This window comes from Zootoca vivipara, chromosome 7 (assembly GCF_965207765.1).
Source record: "Zootoca vivipara chromosome 7, rZooViv2.hap1.1, whole genome shotgun sequence".
NCBI lineage: Eukaryota > Metazoa > Chordata > Lepidosauria > Squamata > Lacertidae > Zootoca > Zootoca vivipara.
The window spans coordinates 31,295,434-31,313,924 of NC_142590.1; the positions used below are offsets into that span (position 1 = coordinate 31,295,434).

The following is an 18,491-nucleotide window of genomic DNA, read 5'->3' on the forward strand; positions in this document are numbered from 1 at the left end:
AGCTTCAAGATCTGTCCTTCCAGTGAGCACTCAGGGCTGATTTCCTTCAGAATGGATAGGTTAGATCTTCTTGCAGTCCCTGGGACTCTCAAGAGTCTCCTCCAGCACCATAATTCAAAAGCATCCATTCTTCGGCGATCAGCCTTCTTTATGGTCCAGCTCTCACTTCCATACATCACTACTGAGAAAACCATAGCTTTAACTATACGGACCTTTGTCAGCAAGGTGATGTCTCTGCTTTTTAAGATGCTGTCTAGGTTTGTCATTGCTTTTCTCCCAAGAAGCAGGCGTCTTTTAATTCCATGACTGCTGTCACCATCTGCAGTGATCATGGAGCCCAAGAAGGTAAAATCTGTCACCAATAAACCACCAATAGGGGGCGCCCTATGACTTACATCAAATAGGGGCACCCCGAAGGGTCTCCATAGGGGCTGTGACATGGTCCTAGCCCATGTCCAGGCTTCGGACAGGGTTCACACCCTGGATCCCTTTAACGGGATACCCTTACTGAGGAGGGGCAGGCGAAGACTACAACCTCCCCTCCATACAAAGGCTTACCCAATGCCTAACCGCCATACTGTCACTGTGTTTGAAGCAGATGCTTATGCACACTACACCTAATGATGTACAGGAACGAACCTTGGGGCCATACATTGATCCTCCCCCACCCATTACCTGTAGATCACAAGTGATCCGTATGCACAATCTGCCAGCCCCAAAAATGGGTGGATAGGGGATTGCAGGAGTGGGGGATATGCTTGATAGATGCCCTAAGGGGTTTACAGAGAAGGTGGGGTGGGGGCTCAAATGAGCTCAAGGCTCATTCTGAAACACACATTTCCCCAGTAAAATGTGAGACGGCTTATAAAAACATTGGCAGCATTCCCAAAGATCCTCTTCTCCAACTCTAACTCACACCAGTTCTTGTGGATAGCCCCAGGGTGAGAGGGAGAATGTAGCAGGTAAAAACTGTTTGACTCGCTTGCTCTTTGTCTCTGACACTGATATGAGACCTAATATGACCCTGAGCATGGAACTACTTCGGGCAAGCAATGTCCGAATTGAAGTCTGTGACATGCTTAAGGAAACACAGAAATAAAGAAAGAAATAAGAGAGAGGATAAGAATCTTTCAAGAAATATTCCAATTTACTATTGGACTCCCCACACAGTAAAGATTTTAAACATGAAACAGTGCCAGCAGCATCTGACCTTAACTTGAGAGAGTTCCTATTGTGTATGAATAAGACAGCCTGCTGTTGTATAATGGATTTTACAAAATCCAATATTGAGCTAAACAGTGACATTATAGCACACTCCACTTAAAACACGTGGGGTTACAAGAGACAGCTGGTTTTGGCAAATAAGAGCAGTCAAATGTGTCATAGATGGAAATGAATAAAGTGACTGTTCCTTCTGACCGTCACAGGAAAACTAAATTTGCACCACCACATCAGATATGAGACGTTCACTGCACATATTTTTAAAATAATTAAGACTTCTGGATTTCTGTTCTGATTTCTTTTATAACCCTCCACCCATAAATTAATGAGATTGAATGGATTTATAAGTGAACATATTGTGCAAATGACACATGCTGGAGATAGTCTGATCTCTGCCCAAATGCAGTATTATTTTTGAAAAGAGAGGGGGGGTTTTTTAGCCCCAGGGAGCGGGGTTCAGTCATTCCCCATCTGGAGAATTAGTCTGGCCATTTAATATCCATATCTGAGCATCCAAATCTTACTACGGAGCCTCTGCAAGTGAAGAACCACCTGGTGCCTATATGTCTGTGGTTTACTAATAAACACAACTGTCCTTGGTCTAACTGCTGCAGATGGGTTTGGAAAATGCAGTCGAATAGTGACTTCACACGCTCAGGTGCTTTGCAGTGATGTTGACATGCAAAGGAATGGATGCTATAAATGATCCAGTTGCAGAGACAGTTGACTACATTTCTAGCACACAATGAAGAAGAGTTTGGATTTGATATCCCGCTTTATCACTACCCGAAGGAGTCTCAAAGCGGCTAACAATCTCCTTTCCCCTCCTCCCCCACAACAGACACCCTGTGAGGTGGGTGGGGCTGAGAGACTTCAGAGAAGTGTGACTAGCCCAAGGTCACCCAGCAGCTGCATGTGGAGGAGTGGAGACGCGAACCCGGTTCCCCAGATTACAAGTCTACCGCTCTTAACCACTACACCACACTGGCTCTTTTGTTTGTGGGTATTGTCAGTACATTTCCCAGAATACTTTGGGTGAAGTCATGTGTTTTGAATGTATGGTGTACTGTATGTATACATAGCCATAGAGTAGAGGTTGCAGACCTCTTATCATAGAGCAATGTTCCCCCAAAGAGCACCCTCCACATTGGGGGACAAAAGCCACCCATGGCAGAAATAAACCTTTGAGCCACTTTTGAGAGAAGCAGGTTTTTTTCCCCCTCTTCAGAACTCGCAAGACCTTGCAGTGGCAAAGAAGCTTGTGACAGTCTCCTTCTTCACTCCATTTCAAGTGGAAGAAAGAAGGGGAAACCTTGACACTACCTTTCATTGTGCAAATGTTTAGCCACATTTGACAGCATTTTGACCTTTTTGTTCTGCCTCAACAGCCACCAGTCCTCTCCCTCGGCTTCCATGACCCGAAGTCTGGCTCTAAATGGCTGACCAGTCAAAACATGCTATACTGGATCGGTCAAAGTACAAGAGAGGCAACATGTGGTTGCGTTTCAAAACAGCTTGAGCTAATTGTAAATAATGAATTATTTTTTCCTTCTTTAATGCTCGCAACTCTATCCTCAGTTGCCATGGAGATTTGAAGTTTCAAAATGTGCACTTTGAGGCTAAGACATTTTCGGCTTCCAGGTTCTCTGCTGCTCTCTCCCTTTCCCAAGAAGATACAGATTTTAAAATAAATCATCTGTAGCGGTGTCCTGATTTCCTCTTCTTTAAGAATAAATTAACTTGCTGATAACAAGTCCTTTCCTGCTTTGTATGGTAGGTGCACATACCACTTCTTTTCTCCAACCCCCAATATTATAATTAGATTGGTTCGGTGCGCACACATCAAGCTGTAAATATCAAGGGCTCTCAGTGGGGAAAAAGAGAGAGAATTACTTACAAATCTGAGTCATGCTGCTTCTACAGTTTTTTATGAGGGAGTAGGAGGTATGTAACACTGTCATGACTCACAGAGAATATGTTAAATTTACACTAGCAGGTATTGTTGAGTAGAGTGTGTTGTGTGTTTGTGTAGACCAATTTCCATTGCACTGTGACACTAGCAGGGTGATTGCCTGTGGAAACAACCAATGTGAGGAATGAGGCCAATGTTTCTAGGCAATGTATGAAAAAAACAGATAAAATGCCCCCCCCAAAAAAATTAAGTGTCATATGGATCAATGCATTTTGTATTGGTCTAGAATTTACTAAGCAAGAGGGGGGATGGAGCTGCAGGCTGGTCATCTCAGGAGTGGCCAAAATCCTTAGTGGGCAAGGTGGTTGACAGCAGAGTTGCCTTTCCCCCCTCTTCCTAGCACAATCCCTATGCTTTCAAACTGCTTCAGTGACAGGTAGGCAATCAATAAGTCAAGGTTTACCATCACTGCACCCCCTTTCTAGGGAACATTGCATTGGATGAATGTTGACCAGACATGCGGCTGTTAATGGCACACCCCATCTGATAGGAGAACAGTAGACATAGGAATCTCCCCCAATGTATTCTGCTCCATTAAATCATTCTACTAATTATTTTGTGTTGCCTGGAATTACCTCCCAGACCACCTGTTGAGTGGCACCTATGTTTCTTGCTTCAAATTCTTCATCAAAAGTGGGACTTCCAAGGGAGGAACATGGCGGACTGAACATTTTTTTGTTGGCAGGTTGCTGATGGAGATAATTGCGTGGTGATTGATGGTAGCCAAGCATTAATCTTGCTTACTGAATTCACTCTGGTGATAAGAGTGAACAGGGGATTAACCTCGGGTGGTCTGAAAAAGCCCCAGGAGACTGAGAAGTTTTCAGCTCCTGGGAACTCGGGTGGGGGTAACTGAATTATGAGCGGCGGAATCAACATCTTGCCAAAAAGCCAAGTAAGAGCTCTGGCAGGCATGAGGTCTGCAAAAGCCTCTGCCTCTTATTTCTCTGAGACAGTTATAATTTGTGACTAAGAGGTTTCTCTGTCTGCTGGTAGAAATTCACATCTGGTGTGTGAGCTACTTTCTGGCTTTAAGAAGAGTCGATCGTTAAAAGACTGAAGGCAGAACAATAAGCATGCTCTAGTTGTTTGAGCCAAGGAAGTTTTAAATGATCAAGAGAGTTCAGAGTGCTAAGAATGATCATTTTCTTTATTTTTAATTATCTGTTTTCTCGGTGAAAGTGTTGCCTTCAAATCAAAAGTACTTTTGCCGCGTCATACTTCCTCCATGGGAACGGAATGTGTTTTGAGAAGAGCTAATGCTGTGAATGTCTTAAGGTGGAGATGGGAGATACGATGAGACTGAATTGTTAATAAGATCAAGAACATTCAGTAAGGAAAATATGTCATTGGACATTCCACTGACTGTTGACACCCTTCAGGAAATGGGAGAGAAAGGAAGAGAGAATACGAATATAAACCAAGAGGTTTGAGAGGTCAGAAACCCTGAAGTTCACAAATTGGTTTGAAATAACAATTTAAATTATGGGCTCTCAGGTAAGGTGGGAGAGGAAAGGGTCATGCCACTGACCAACAGAGAGATGGGTGAGGTGGCAGAGAAGTCTACAGGGGTGAACCAGCAGAAGGACCAGACTCCCCAGCTCTCTTCCTTTGCTGACCAGTAAGCAGCAATGATGCTGCTGCCCAAAGACCAAGCGTGCCGTGATACCCCCACTCACTGGCCGCTGCTGGTTGCAGGACTCTAAAACATAACCTAAATGTTATGTTTCTGATGACTTACCATCAGCCTTGGTGCCCTCCTCCAACAGAAGTTTAGCAATGTTGAGAAATCCTTTTGCTGAAGCCAAATGAAGGGGCCTGTCTCCAACTTCTCCACTGACGTTCACATCAGCACCAAATTTCAGCAGGAGTCGGGTTACCTATCAACATGGAATTAAAATGGTAAGCAATGTTAGTGTTTTTCATGAAATCACAGGACAATATATATAGGCTGTATATACCTTAACTTTTGAAAATTGTGATTTTTGTAACATCAAGAACATGTTATATTTATCCACCATCATGAGAATTAGGCCTGTATTTATAATTAAATTGCATGTTGATAAAATGCTTTCTTAGCAGTATCAGTTGCAATTCTGTTTCAAAAATGCTGCAGATGGTAAGAGGATGGAAACAGCTACAAGCCTATTAATTTAACTGACCTGAGTAGCAAAATAAAGTAAAATGCCCATGAATTAGATACGTCCAAGCAGGCTATAGGTTTCCCCCCCTGAAAGCTGAAACCCTTATCACAAAAGCACCACATGCATTTTAGCATAATTTTTACGAAACTGTGACTATTTGTTGAAAAGCAACATACCAAAATAAACCAGCTTTTCAGCCTGTCACATGGAGGGATAAAAGGATGAACACACACACACACACACACACACACACACACACACACACACGTACATACCATTACTGAATGCATTATAATATTTTCACCTATCTGTTTCATTGGACACACTCTCCAAATCACTTTTGGAAACCATTCTCCACCTTCATCTAAGTAGTGTAATGAACTGGAAAATATATCCCACCTGGGGTCAGCATCTAGACTAAAACTCACACCTCAACAGGAATCTGTCTCCACCTAACCCTTATTTTCATAGGGGAACACAGGCAGTCAAGCAGCCATCCCATGAAATTAAGCCAAGGGCCACGTGCTGTCTTCGGATGAGATAACCTAAGCAACAGTATTTTAAGAACCACAAAAGCATGGGTAGGCAAACTAAGGCCTGGGGGCCGGATCCAGCCCAATCGCCTACTAAATCTGGCCCGCGGATGGTCCGGGAATCAGCATGTTTTTATATGAGTAGAATGTGTGCTTTTATTTAAAATGCATCTCTGGGTTATTTGTGGGACATAGGAATTTATCCCCCCCCCAAAAAAAATAGTCTGGCCCCCCACAAGGTCTGAGGGACAGTGGACTGGCCCCCTGCTGAAAAAGTTTGGTTACCCCTGCCTAAAGGATCAATATGCAATTTCAGGGGAGCACTTCAAAATTCATTGCTTTGCCTCAAAAGATTTGGGGGTCATGAATCCAAGAGTTGGCCCCAGGATCCCCTAATAACATTGCAAAAAAAAAAAAACTTTGAAAAAACCAACTGGCAAAGTCTTCAGTATATGCATATGTAAAGCCAAGAGATCTAGTAGACCCAAACCAACACTGATATAATGTGTTGCCTCCAGTATTAATTCTACTCGGCAGACTCACTGAAATCAAAAGCTCATACCAAAATAAAAACTTAGTTGGTCTTTAAGGTGCTACTGAAGGAATTTTTTTATTTTGTTTCGACTCAGACCAACATGGCTACCTACCTGTAACTGAAATCAATAGATATGGCTGACTTATGTTTATCAATTACAACGGGTTTTCTCTGAGTACAACTTAGTTTGATGTCAACCAAAGGTACTGTTAAACCTGGTAACATTCTGCAATGGCTTAGCATGTCTTTTTCAAAACACAAATGGACTCATATGACTCTCCTTTGCATGAGTGATATGTATTTGATGCAAACCAGTGTTGCAGCTATGTGGAAAATGAGTTTAATCACTTTACCATATGTTGTTCAGATCACTGGTATGCTGATAATGAGCTGGGGGTGGGGGGTTCTCTCTCTTGAAGTTGTGAGAATAGCAAAGTGAGGGTGAGTTCATACATGTTCACCATTTGATGAACATAACATGAAATGATGATGGACGAAGCAGCCATTACAGATTAAATTTTATGGACAGACTGCTTGTTTCATTTTATAGCATCCCAAACATGTTTCCCATGGCAGCTTTCAAGTATTCAGTTGTGAGTTGAATGGTGTGTTATCAAATTCTGTACACTCATGGATAATGCAAACCTAGCTTGAGACTACTGACAACTGATATGTTGTCACTTAGTCTGTTCACACATTCATATATATCACTTGTCCACTCTCTCTCTCTTATTGTTTAATTACTCAAAACCTGATGACTTGCAGTTGAATCAGTGAAGTCTCCATTGAAAAGAGCTGCTTTAAAAAACGGAGATTGGGTGATGCAAAGGCTCTGTTTTTGATCATTCCTTTGCATTGCTTCATTCGCATAGGCCATCACAATGCGTGAATGTGTGAACCACTTCACTATTTCTATAGCTTTTGTGCATGTGTGGACAAAGCCTGAGCTTGCTTCTGTCTCTCCTCACCATGTAGCAGGGCATCTTATACATTGCACATAAAGTTCTCCATCTGAGACCACACATTGCCAGCTTTTCCATACCTGTTCATGACCATAATATGCTGCAATATGTAAAGGGGAGAAAAAAACTGCATCTTGCACATTGACGTATGCCCCATGTTGCAGAAGAATATCAACAGCCTAGAAGGGAGGGGGGAAATGAAATATCTCTATTAGAAGTGTGGCAACAAAGTCACTTTGTGCAAACTTGCTCTCCAATGTTACAGCTAAATTTCAAATACATTGCAATGGGATGTTGAGTGAATGTTGCATGTCAGCTGTGCTGCCCCAGAAATACACCTGGAAGTATATTTCCTGACAAAAGAACTAAACTGTGAAAGCAGGATCTCTGAATTGATTGACACCCGACACCCCCACACACACTACTTCAAAGTTCAAGCACAAACAGGAGCAAACACATTCTTATAAAAAGTACATAATATATATTTTAATTAAAAGTGCACACAGCTAATTTGCAAAACACAATTCCTTCCAAACACAAAAGCTTCTCTATGTTTTAGAAGATGAAGAACCTTCCATTTAAATAAATCATACAAGGACGTTTCTTTCCAACATAACACTCATATTCGGTGAGAAGGTCGATTGTTCAATCAAAACAGCTCTAAACTATGCATCATTCGCTTGCTAAACAATGATCAAAATTGAAGTGTCAATGAGACTGCTCTGAAATATTTATTTAAAAAATGAATGTACTTCTATCTTTGAAAGCCGAATAACTTTTTATATCCACCAAGTGCTAATGCCAAAAGCAGTACTCCTATACAAATGTCAAATCAACTGGCAGTATTCAGTGGATTGTATATAGAACATTGAAAGCTTGGGCTGCAGAAACTTATGAAATTCTACAGTGTGCTCCAAAGCAGGTGGCACTAATTCATTGCATTTGATCATCTCAAGGTGCTTTATTAAATACTACCCCCTCAATTGGCAAAGTTCCCCCCCCCAAAAAAAACCTATATTTCTCTAATTCACCATCTTCAGAGGTCAACTCCTATCCTAGACTGCTCTTCCAACCTTAAAATAAATTTAAATAAATCTAAAGAATAGTGATAGAGGGCATGACCTAGCTCAGGGTGGTCCAAGGCACAGGTTGTGGGCTTCATGCAGCCCCCAAGGCCTTTTTCTGGGCAGCGCTTGCTGAGTACCAAAGCTGCAGGGAACTGGAAGTGACACCATGAAAGCCTTGCCCTGGTTTGCTTGCAACCACCACAGGTTGCCCATCCCAGCTGTGGCTGAGAATCCTCCTCAGGGTGGGATGAGGAGAAAGATGGATGGATGGGGGAGGGAAAAAAGGTGAGAAGCCAGAGGAGGTTTCTCCAGCCAAGTCAGCATTAAGAGAGGGAGAGGGAGTGTGCATGCACAGGTGTGTGTGTGTGTGTGTGTGTGTGTGTGTGTGTGTGTGTGTGTTGCATCTATTGGTGGCAATGGCGGTGCTGGAAGTGCCAAAGGAGGAGAGAAGGGGGTGGGTAAAAAAGCAGAGTGGGACTTCTCTAATCTGCCCAACAGCTGCAGCAGGCTGTTTGTTAGCCTCTCTCTTCCCTCTCTCCCACCCCATCAAGAGCCACTAATAATTCCCTTGCTTTCCTGCCCAGAGTCCTGCCTGCATCCAGCAATTCCCCTTATACTCGGCAGCCTCCTTGTTTTTGGATCTTTTTGGTCACTTTTGAAAAATAAAATTAAAGAAAGAATGGCTCTGATCTGTTTGATAAATAAATATATTACATACGTGTGGGGTGGGTGTGGGTGGGTGCATAATATTAACTATATTGCAAATGCTTTAATTTATGATATGGACATTTAATTCAGTGTGTGGCTCCTGGGTTCTGTGTCAAAGTACTCCTGTGGCCCACTTGGTCCGAGTGGTTGGACCACCCTGATCTAGCCAAAGTTAAGCATTTTGCAGGCACTTTTATTCATCTCGCTGAAACCAACGAGACTTTAAAATGCCAGCCTTTGGCTATGGCATCCCCACCATAATACCTGGTTCCCTCACATCACCACTCCAATTACTTGTTTATATTTTACCAGAAAGATGCTTTAAGCCAGTTTATTTGCTATCCAGTTTAACATACACAAACAGCCGTTCTCAAAAAAGAGCCCACAATGCAGTTACCATGTTAATTGGGTCCCCGGAAACCAGGCTTTCAATACAATCCAGTTTCCTTTCAACGAACAAATTTCTCTTATTATAAATATGGCCTTTGCTCTTTCCTCATTGGTGGTTTTGTTAATACTTCTTCGTGGAGGACGAGATCAAAAGCCTTTGAAGCAAATTATGTCCACTTCCACAAGAGATCATCAGTTAAGGCTTATTTAAGGGTTACAGTGTGTGTCAACAAATGACACCTAAGATAAACTAAGGATTTTCTCTCACGGGCAAGGGTAACAGATAAGAATTCGTCTAACAAAATTTAATCAATTATTATTGACTTTCTAGCAGGTGAAATTAAAATGAGAAAGACAGCTTCGACAATTAAGCCATACATATGAGCAAAAGCCACTTTATATTGCTGGGTTAACACATCTCAGGAATCTCTTAGATGCTTTTCTGAACTTTTTTTTTTAATTAAGTCATTCAACCCCAAACACAATGAAGTCTGAGCACTGGCCTAATTCTTTCCAATTTACTAGATACTGATACAATCAGTCATGTCCTCTAGATATGATTTGCTCAAAAACTGGCAAGATTTGTTAACTCCTTGAAGCTCTAGAAGAATTTCATACGGAGATAGCCATCAAATAAGACAATGGCACGATTAAACTGTTGTGAAACTGGCCACCTCACAAATAAGAGATATAGTGAATGGAATTATTTTCTGAAGAACAAAGTCTGATGAAATGTTACATGTAATCTGTCTTCTTGGGTAGAGGAAGGCATAGACATGCAATTAAGAAAAGGTCTGTGTATATGTGATCAGCAGATCTCAAGGGAAGTGCTTTAAATAAATACAATTATGCTAAGGATAAATTCACTATCCAAAGATCCAGACCCTTGAAGTGTCCCTATTTTCCAGGTACAGTGGTACATCTGGTTATAAACTTAATTCGTTCCTGAGGTCCATTCGTAACCTGAAACTGTTCTTAACTAAAGGCGTGCTTTTGCTAATGGGGCCTCTTGCTGCCGCTGCACTGCCGGCACACTATTTCCATTCTCAACCTGGGGAAAAGTTCTCAACTCGAGGTAACTCTTCCAGGTTAGCGGAGTTTGTAACCTGAAGCATTTGTAACTTGAGGTACCACTGTACAGTCCCGGATTTACAGAACCCGTCCCTGTTTCTGATTTGATCCCGGAATGTCCCGCTTTTCCTTAGGATGTACTTTTCATCAGAAATGTTGGAGGGTATGGAGTTATGTGACCCCTGAGCAAAGGAGATAAGAATCATAGAATCATAGAGTTGGAAGAGACCACAAGGGCCATCCAGTCCAACCCCCTGCCAAGCAGGAAACACCATCAAAGCATTCCTGACATATGCCTCCTTGGCAGCAAATTCCACTGTTGAACAGCTCTTACTGTCAGGAAGTTCTTCCTAATGTTTAGGTGGCATCTTCTTTCTTGTAGTTTGAATCCATTGCTCCATGTCCACTTCTCTGGAGCAGCAGAAAACAACCTTTCTCTATATGACATCATTGTATCTATTTGAACATGGTTATCATATCACCCCTTAACCTTCTCTTCTCCAGGTTAAACATACCCAGCTCCCTAAGCCGTTCCTCATAAGGCATCGTTTCCAGGCCTTTGACCATTTTGGTTGCCCTCCTCTGGACATGTTCCAGCTTGTCAGTATCCTTCTTGAACTGTGGTGCCCAGAACTGGACACAGTACTCCAGGTGAGGTCTGACCAGAGCAGAATACAGTGGCACTACTGATAAGTAACTATACCACTGATAAGTAACTATGCAACCTTTAGAAGACATATGAAGGCAGCCCTGTATAGGGAAGTTTCTTAATGTTCAATGCTTAATGTTTTTATAGAAAATGGAAGCCACCCAGATTGGCTGGGGCAACCCAGTCATATGGGTGGGGTATAAATAATAAAATGGTGATGGTGGTGGAATGGGACTCTATTTTCATCAGAGTAATGTTGGAGGGAGTGCTAAATACTGAAAAATATATTGAAGAATGCTCTTCCTGTCCATTATCATTGGCATCTGAAACAATTTTGTTATGGAATTTGTCTTTGGGCCAACCACAAGATATATTTTTTCAGCAAACATCACCACAAAGTTGAATTGCATATCTTTCAGATACCTTGATTTCAACATTATTATAAACATTTCACATCGTTCTCATGAATAACTAAGTTGCATGTGGAAGTTATTACTGATAGTCCACCAGGGGTCAGCAAACATTTCCAGCAGGGGGCTGGCCCACTGTCCCCCAGACCATGTGGGGGGGGCGGACTTTTTTTGGGGGGGATGAACAAATTCCTATGCCCCACAAATAACCCAGAGATGCATTTTAAATAAAAGGACACATTCTACTCATGTAATAACACACTGATTCCCAGATCGTCCGCGGGCTGGATTTAGAAGGCGATTGAGCCGGATCCAGCTCCCGGGCCTTAGTTTGCCTACCCATGCACTAAACCATTCAATACCTCAACACAGTAGCGGGGGAAGGGGGTGCAGTCTGCCCCAGGTGTCATCACTGGTGGGTGACAAAATGAGGGTTTTTTATTTTAAAAAATGGGCTCACGGAACTTTTTAGGAGTGATGTGGTGGCTTAGGCACCTGCAGGTTCTGCGCTGCCTGAAACAGCAGCATGGGACTTGCGTCTGCCTACTGCCTCTCCCTCAGCTGCCGTACAACTGAGGGGGAGTCAGCGGAGAGGCTCCTACATCTGAGAGTCTCACCCCGCCCCCATGGGCAGATCGCCCCGCCCCCAGGCTGCAGGGCACGCCCCCACACCAGGCACCCGAGCGGCTAGCTACGCTGCTGCCTCTAGAAGCCCATTATACAAAATCTGCAGACAAATACTCCAGTGCCAGCTTCCCATGTATTGCCATAATATTCAGGCACAGGTGTCTTGTGAACATGTATTTTTAAGAAGACAGCTGGTAGAGTTGCGCCTCTTGCCTGTTTCCTATTCCCACTTACATTCTGCAAATTTGTGCTTTTCTTCTGGTGAAATCCAGGCTTAGGTCTGCGCATTAACAGATGAACCAACAAACCACATTCTCTAATGTAAGCACATCTAACGTCAAATTGCAGGGAAGATGAAATATTTATGCACAAGACTCGTGCAACTGAATCAGAACGCCAGAGAGGTTGAAGAGCATCAACTTCATAGCACTGATTGTTAAAGTGATTTAAAGAACTCTGCCAAGACCACCTCCTAGACTTGGAGTGCACAAGGGGGAATGGATAGCACAAAGCTGGTTTACCTATTCAGAAATTACATTGATTCATCGTTGTTGTTTCTTTTTTTTAAAAAAATAATTTTTATTAAGATTTTCAAAATTCAAATATAAAAAATACAGAAAAAACAATAAATTTCGAATTCCCATATCACATTCCCACATCCAACTTACAACTAATAAAATATTAAAAGGAACAATTAACAAAGAAGAAAAACAGGAAGAAAGAAAAAGAGAAAAAAGAAAAAAAAGAAAAAAACCAAACCATACATCGTAGTTCAAAATTTCTATAATAGATCTCCTCGAGGCCCCCCTCTAACGGTTCATTGCATATCGAACTTCGCAGGTTCTAATCATACTTTCATTCCCTATATGAAAATTACAACATAGTTGTTGTTTTTTGCCTGGTTGATGCTTTCTAAAGCAATTGCTAGGGTTAATAATAAGGACACCAACCAGCTAGGTCGTTGCACTGGGAAGCAGCCAGGAGAGTGATTTGATCAAGCTGAGAAACAAACAGCCAAAAGCTTTATAGTACTAGAAATTCTATTGGGCACTTCAGTCATCTGACCCCTTTAGAGATGGCTACTGCAATACAATAGTACATAACAGTGAATAATGCTGAAGCTTAGCGAGCAACAGGGCAGATGTTCTGTTTGATGGAGAAAAGAAGAACACACCTGGTTCTGCAGCTAGAATACCTAGAGATCTGTAGACCTGACATGGAGGTATCCAGTGTTGATCATGGTCAGATATGAGGGTGGAAGTTCAGGACCACACTCAGCAGATTGAGCAAGGGCTCACCACACTTCTCAAAAGCAGCAGGCATGGCTCACATTTTGAATTCCATGAAGTAATACACATTCCATGTAAAGTGCTCCCATCACAAACACAAAGACTGTACTGCTGGAGAACTCAACTACATTTCTAACAAACTAGCATAGGTACTTCTTATTTAATATCTCTTTATTTCAATTAGGGCAGGCATTACCAAAACCATTTATATCCTTCTCATGGGACGTAAAATGTTAGCAGTCCCATATATATTAATGTGATTTTGTGCAAAATAAGCTGTTTAACCTAGTCAGAATAATTCTCGAAAGACCAGCAGTTGCAAATTTATACAGTTGGGGGGGAAGGGGGGGAGGTAATGGCAAAGCTCACATTTTGAATGTGTAAGTATTTGAATCAAACTTATCAACTAAATCAAATGAGACAGACAAAATGTGTCCTTCCATCAGAAATGGGCTTTATAGTAATTTGTCTATCACCAAAAGGAATAACAACATGTATTTTACAAACTGGAATTAAAATAATCCTTGCACAAATGGATTTAGTGCAATGATGATAAGAGTTACATATACTCACTGGGAATTATATCCCATAATCTTTTTCAGGCTTTTTGTCCTTTTTTTCAAATTGGAAATAAGTTACTGGACTGCAGCTTCGGCACAGCAAGAGATATGCCCCTTGGCACATTTTTCATTTGCCATTGCTTCTCCAACATCCATCCCTACATAGAGCAGTAGCATTTACAAACAAAAAACAAAACAAAAACTTATATGGAGTACCTGATTTCAGACACAATAGGCTGGAAAGAGAGTCCATATAGGATAGAAAATTAGGCAGAAGTAGGAAACAAAAGTACACTAAAGGTGAGGGGGAAACACTAGCTATTTAGGACCCCAGGGATTCCGATAGCTTGGCGTCCAAACAACTCATTCATCCATTGCATGGGCTCATTTGTCCATGCTGACTTCACTCATTGGCTAAAAACAATGAAAGCATACCCTCCCAACAGTTCTTAGATGAAAATAGGAACATTCTATTCTACATAGGAAGCTTCTCCCGTGTTTGATCTCCTGCGTCCATATATGTCATATGCACATCAACATTGGTCACCTTAAGCCAATAACATCCTCTCAGCCTTACCTATTTCACAGGGCTCTTATAAAGAAAAAAAAATGTGTGAGAGAAGGGATCATGTACAACACCTTCAACAGATAAATGGGATGAAATAAAAAATTAGCTCTAACGTAAGCTGCCTTGAGTCTCTGTTGGGGGGAAAGGCGGGATATTATAAAATAAAATGATGATGATGATGATGATGATGGAAACTGTGAGAATGACCAGGAACATACCAGAGAATAAATCCTATTGAACTCAGTAGGACTTAGTTCGGGGGGTGGGGGTGGGAATATGATTAGGATTGCAGTGTAAGACTGCACACTCTTTACCAGGTTACCTGGGAGTAAACTCCATGGAATTACTGACTTCTGAGTAGACAGGTGAAGGCTTGCAGTGTAAGGCTCCACTTACAATAAAGGAATAAACAACCCACACGTTTCCTTAAAAATGGCTGGCTAATGAAGCCTTGCAATTACAGAATTTAAAGCAGATTGGTTACATTTTCCTTCAAAACAATATTTTCATTTGGTGCAGACATTTTCAGTATAAGCAGGACTCCATTTTTTACACACACAGAGAGAACAAAGAAATGGAGGGCAGGAAAGAGGAAAACTGGGATATTGAGGGATCAAATAAAAAACCAGGATGGCTTCTGTAATTTTGGGACTGTCTCTGGAAAATCGAGACACTTGGAGGGTATGGGAAAGGTAGGGGCAGCTAGGATGGCTCATCTCACAGAAAAATCTTAGCTGATGACGCATTTTTCTTTAAAACACTTCTTTCAGGAAAGAAAGCTCAGGATTTGGGCCCCTTGTAGGCATGGATAGTGGTGCAATTGCGCCAGCTACAGCGTAATAATCTGGCCATGCTTTTTTGTGTTTTCTAATATTGCAGATGTGGAGATTGAGGTTGAGAGAGCGCAACTTGCCTGCTATTGAGTTTAGGGCATGGGCAGGATTTCAAACCAGGGACTCCCAGATTCACAGATCAGCCTCTTTGCTGAAGTACTGATCATAAATGGTGGTGATTTTTTAAATATATATATATATATATATGAGTCTTTGAACTTGACTAAGTTGTAGACTTCAGATTCTGTTCTTTGGGAGGACAGCTTAAATGGGATTTGGAAAACAAAACTGAAGCAGGGCAGTAGGAAGGCCAGAGGGCCAGAATTTCAAAATAAGGTCTGTAGTCTATAATGTCTTCTCTCTGTAGGATGTAATGAACATAATGCAAGTTAATTGCTTTTATTAAAAGCCCTGAAAGCAGAAAAGGTAAATTAGAGCTCATCCTCCTATAGTTTTTAATGAAACATCATGTATAATTGGGTCAATTTTTCCCCCTTCAAGCAATCTATCTGCAATTAAAAATTAAAGAACTCAAACTTGTACATTGAAAGATCTATTCAGAACCTGGGAGTTGCAAATTAATCTGTCTAGTTATCCAGAAATCAAAATTTATTAGCAGAACCCACACTTCTTCACTAATTATGCTTTAGCAAAGGTGAAATCATGGCGAGGAGTTGTAAAGATTCTGAATGGATCTCACTGCAAAACGTGGGATTGGCAGGAAGTCTGCAAGTAAAGCTTGCAGTTTTATGGACAGTTCACAATGACCGCTCCACACATCAATGGGGGGCGACTTTTGTGTGATTGCACGCAGCCCCCTGATCCCAGAGGTGACTCCCTGGTAGTTCGGGGCTGGCACCGCCTTCCCAGGTAGGATGCCAGAGGTCTCTGCCTACCCAAGCTTAGTGTCCAATCCTGCCTGGGGAGGTGTTGCCAGGGGGTGGCCAGGTAAGGGGAGGGACTGTCCGGCTCACACAATAGAATTTGAATCTTACCTCCAAGCACCAGAATCTTACCTCCAAGCACCAGTTGGTCCCACCCTCCACACCCTCATTCAAGTTCTTTTGCAGGTTAACCTTTTCTCTACAGGTTCACAGGCGCTGCTACGTCAAGGCCTCTATTGAAGGGTCGGAAAGGAATTTTCCTGCATTGGCAGGTTTCGCCTTACCCATAGCAATATGTCACAACTTTGGAAGTGTCAGGCCTTGGGCGGAATTCTTTGGTGACTTTCCTAGAGGGAGGGGCATGAGGCGGAGACCTCACCCCCTTTGCAGCAACAAGATTGGGGTATTGGGGGAAGCCTTGACCATGCCAATAGGCGTCATCACTTCCCCCTTCCAGCGGCGGCGAACAGGGGGCAGGCTCTCTCTGCTTGAACATATGTTCTCCAGAGCCAGCCCCAACCCCCATACATGTGGATAACCCCGACGTCTCCCAGAACCCCAGCTGGGGACTGGGAAGGATAATGCCCAATGCCTGAGCCAAGGTCTCCCTACATCTGAATCTTAATAAAGTACATTTCCGAGCACAATTCAAAGTGTTGGTGCTGACCTTTAAAGCCCTAAACGGCCTTGGTCCTATATACCTGAAGGAGCGTCTCCACCCCCATTGTTCTGCCCGAGCACTGAGGTCCAGCACCGAGGGCCTTCTGGCGGTTCCCTCATTGCGAGAAGCAAAGTTACAGGGAACCACGCAGAGGGCCTTCTCGGTAGTGGCGCCTGCCCTGTGGAACGCCCTTTCATCGGAGGGCAAGGAGATAAACAACTACCTGACATTTAGAAAACACCTTAAGGCAGCCCTGTTTAGGGAAGTTTTAAATCTGTGATATTTTAATGTATTTTGGTATTTGTTGGAAGCCGCCCAGAGTGGCGGGGGAAACCCAGCCAGATGAGCGGAATAATAATAATAATAATAATAATAATAATAATAATAATAATAATAATAATGTTGTGGCCAATTTGAATCCCATAGCACGTTGTTATGTGTCTTTATTCCGCTCAGCGGGTCGCTTGGGGGTTTGGGGGACCCTGCCTGTCCAGGCAAATTCAGTGGTGTATTTCCTGCATCAGAATTGCAATTACGTCCACTGCATGGAGAAACAAGAATATGAACTACTTATATACTTGAGGGCTTCAAAATTCAGCTGGTTCTGCTGCCATGCCTTCAGTATTGTCAAGTGCCCAGTATAGTTAAATACATGGATGGTTTGGTGGATGCATTTTTACTCAGTGGTATAGAACACAGCAGAGCATGCTTATTCTTAAAGATCCATAAATATGAGTGTGTCTCCCCCGGGACACTCGCCACAGGTGGCACACACCCACCCACCCACCCCGGGGACGCTCTCCGCTCGCCATGGGCGACGCCCCCACGGGCGGCTAGCCCCAGCTGCACGGCATGTGTGCCACTCCGGGTGCCAGAGCAGCTAGCTCCGCCTCTTTAATACCTGCATACACAAATATGTAAATATAAAAGCTTTAAAATACACAAATGTTAGTGATACATTCCCTGAAGTTTCATAATTCTTTTATATTGCTTTCTATTTTAGTTGCCTTGGTGCATCTTTTGAAACGCTTTGACAAATTGCTTTGTATGCATCCACGGCTCAAATTGGAAGGGGGAAGGCAGGGGGATTTGGCTCAAGCAATTCATATTTCTGCCTGACAGATGTAGATTCTTCACATAGGTTCCATAATGCTTATTGTCCTACTTGAATTCCAGTTGGCAACTCATTATTTGCCACGATGTTGACAATGAAAGTCTGCACTTAACTCTGTTTTTGAAATTAGATATATTTGGGCAGGCATTCCCATACTGTCAGGCAAAATCCAGTCTGCACTAAGAGGCAATTGTTAGGCTGGAATATTCTGAAGAGTAGTTAAATGCTTAAGGTAGAGGGGAAAACCATTACTGGTCTTGTTTTATGTAGAAATGAATGTGAGCTTTCTCAAG

General features: G+C 42.4%; 1 protein-coding gene across 2 annotated transcripts in view; it reads right to left on the bottom strand.

The window, feature by feature from the left end:
* Positions 1-18,491, bottom strand: part of LOC118088795 (serine/threonine-protein kinase TNNI3K) — a 175,262-nt gene that overhangs the window by 111,391 nt on the left and 45,380 nt on the right. For both annotated transcript variants that reach the window (XM_088673904.1, XM_035122872.3), the window contains 2 exons: positions 7,448-7,546; positions 4,935-5,073 (listed from right to left, as the gene is read on the bottom strand). In XM_088673904.1, coding sequence (XP_088530030.1) covers positions 4,935-5,073; positions 7,448-7,546 — 238 coding nt within the window. The remainder of the gene's footprint in view (positions 1-4,934; positions 5,074-7,447; positions 7,547-18,491) is intronic.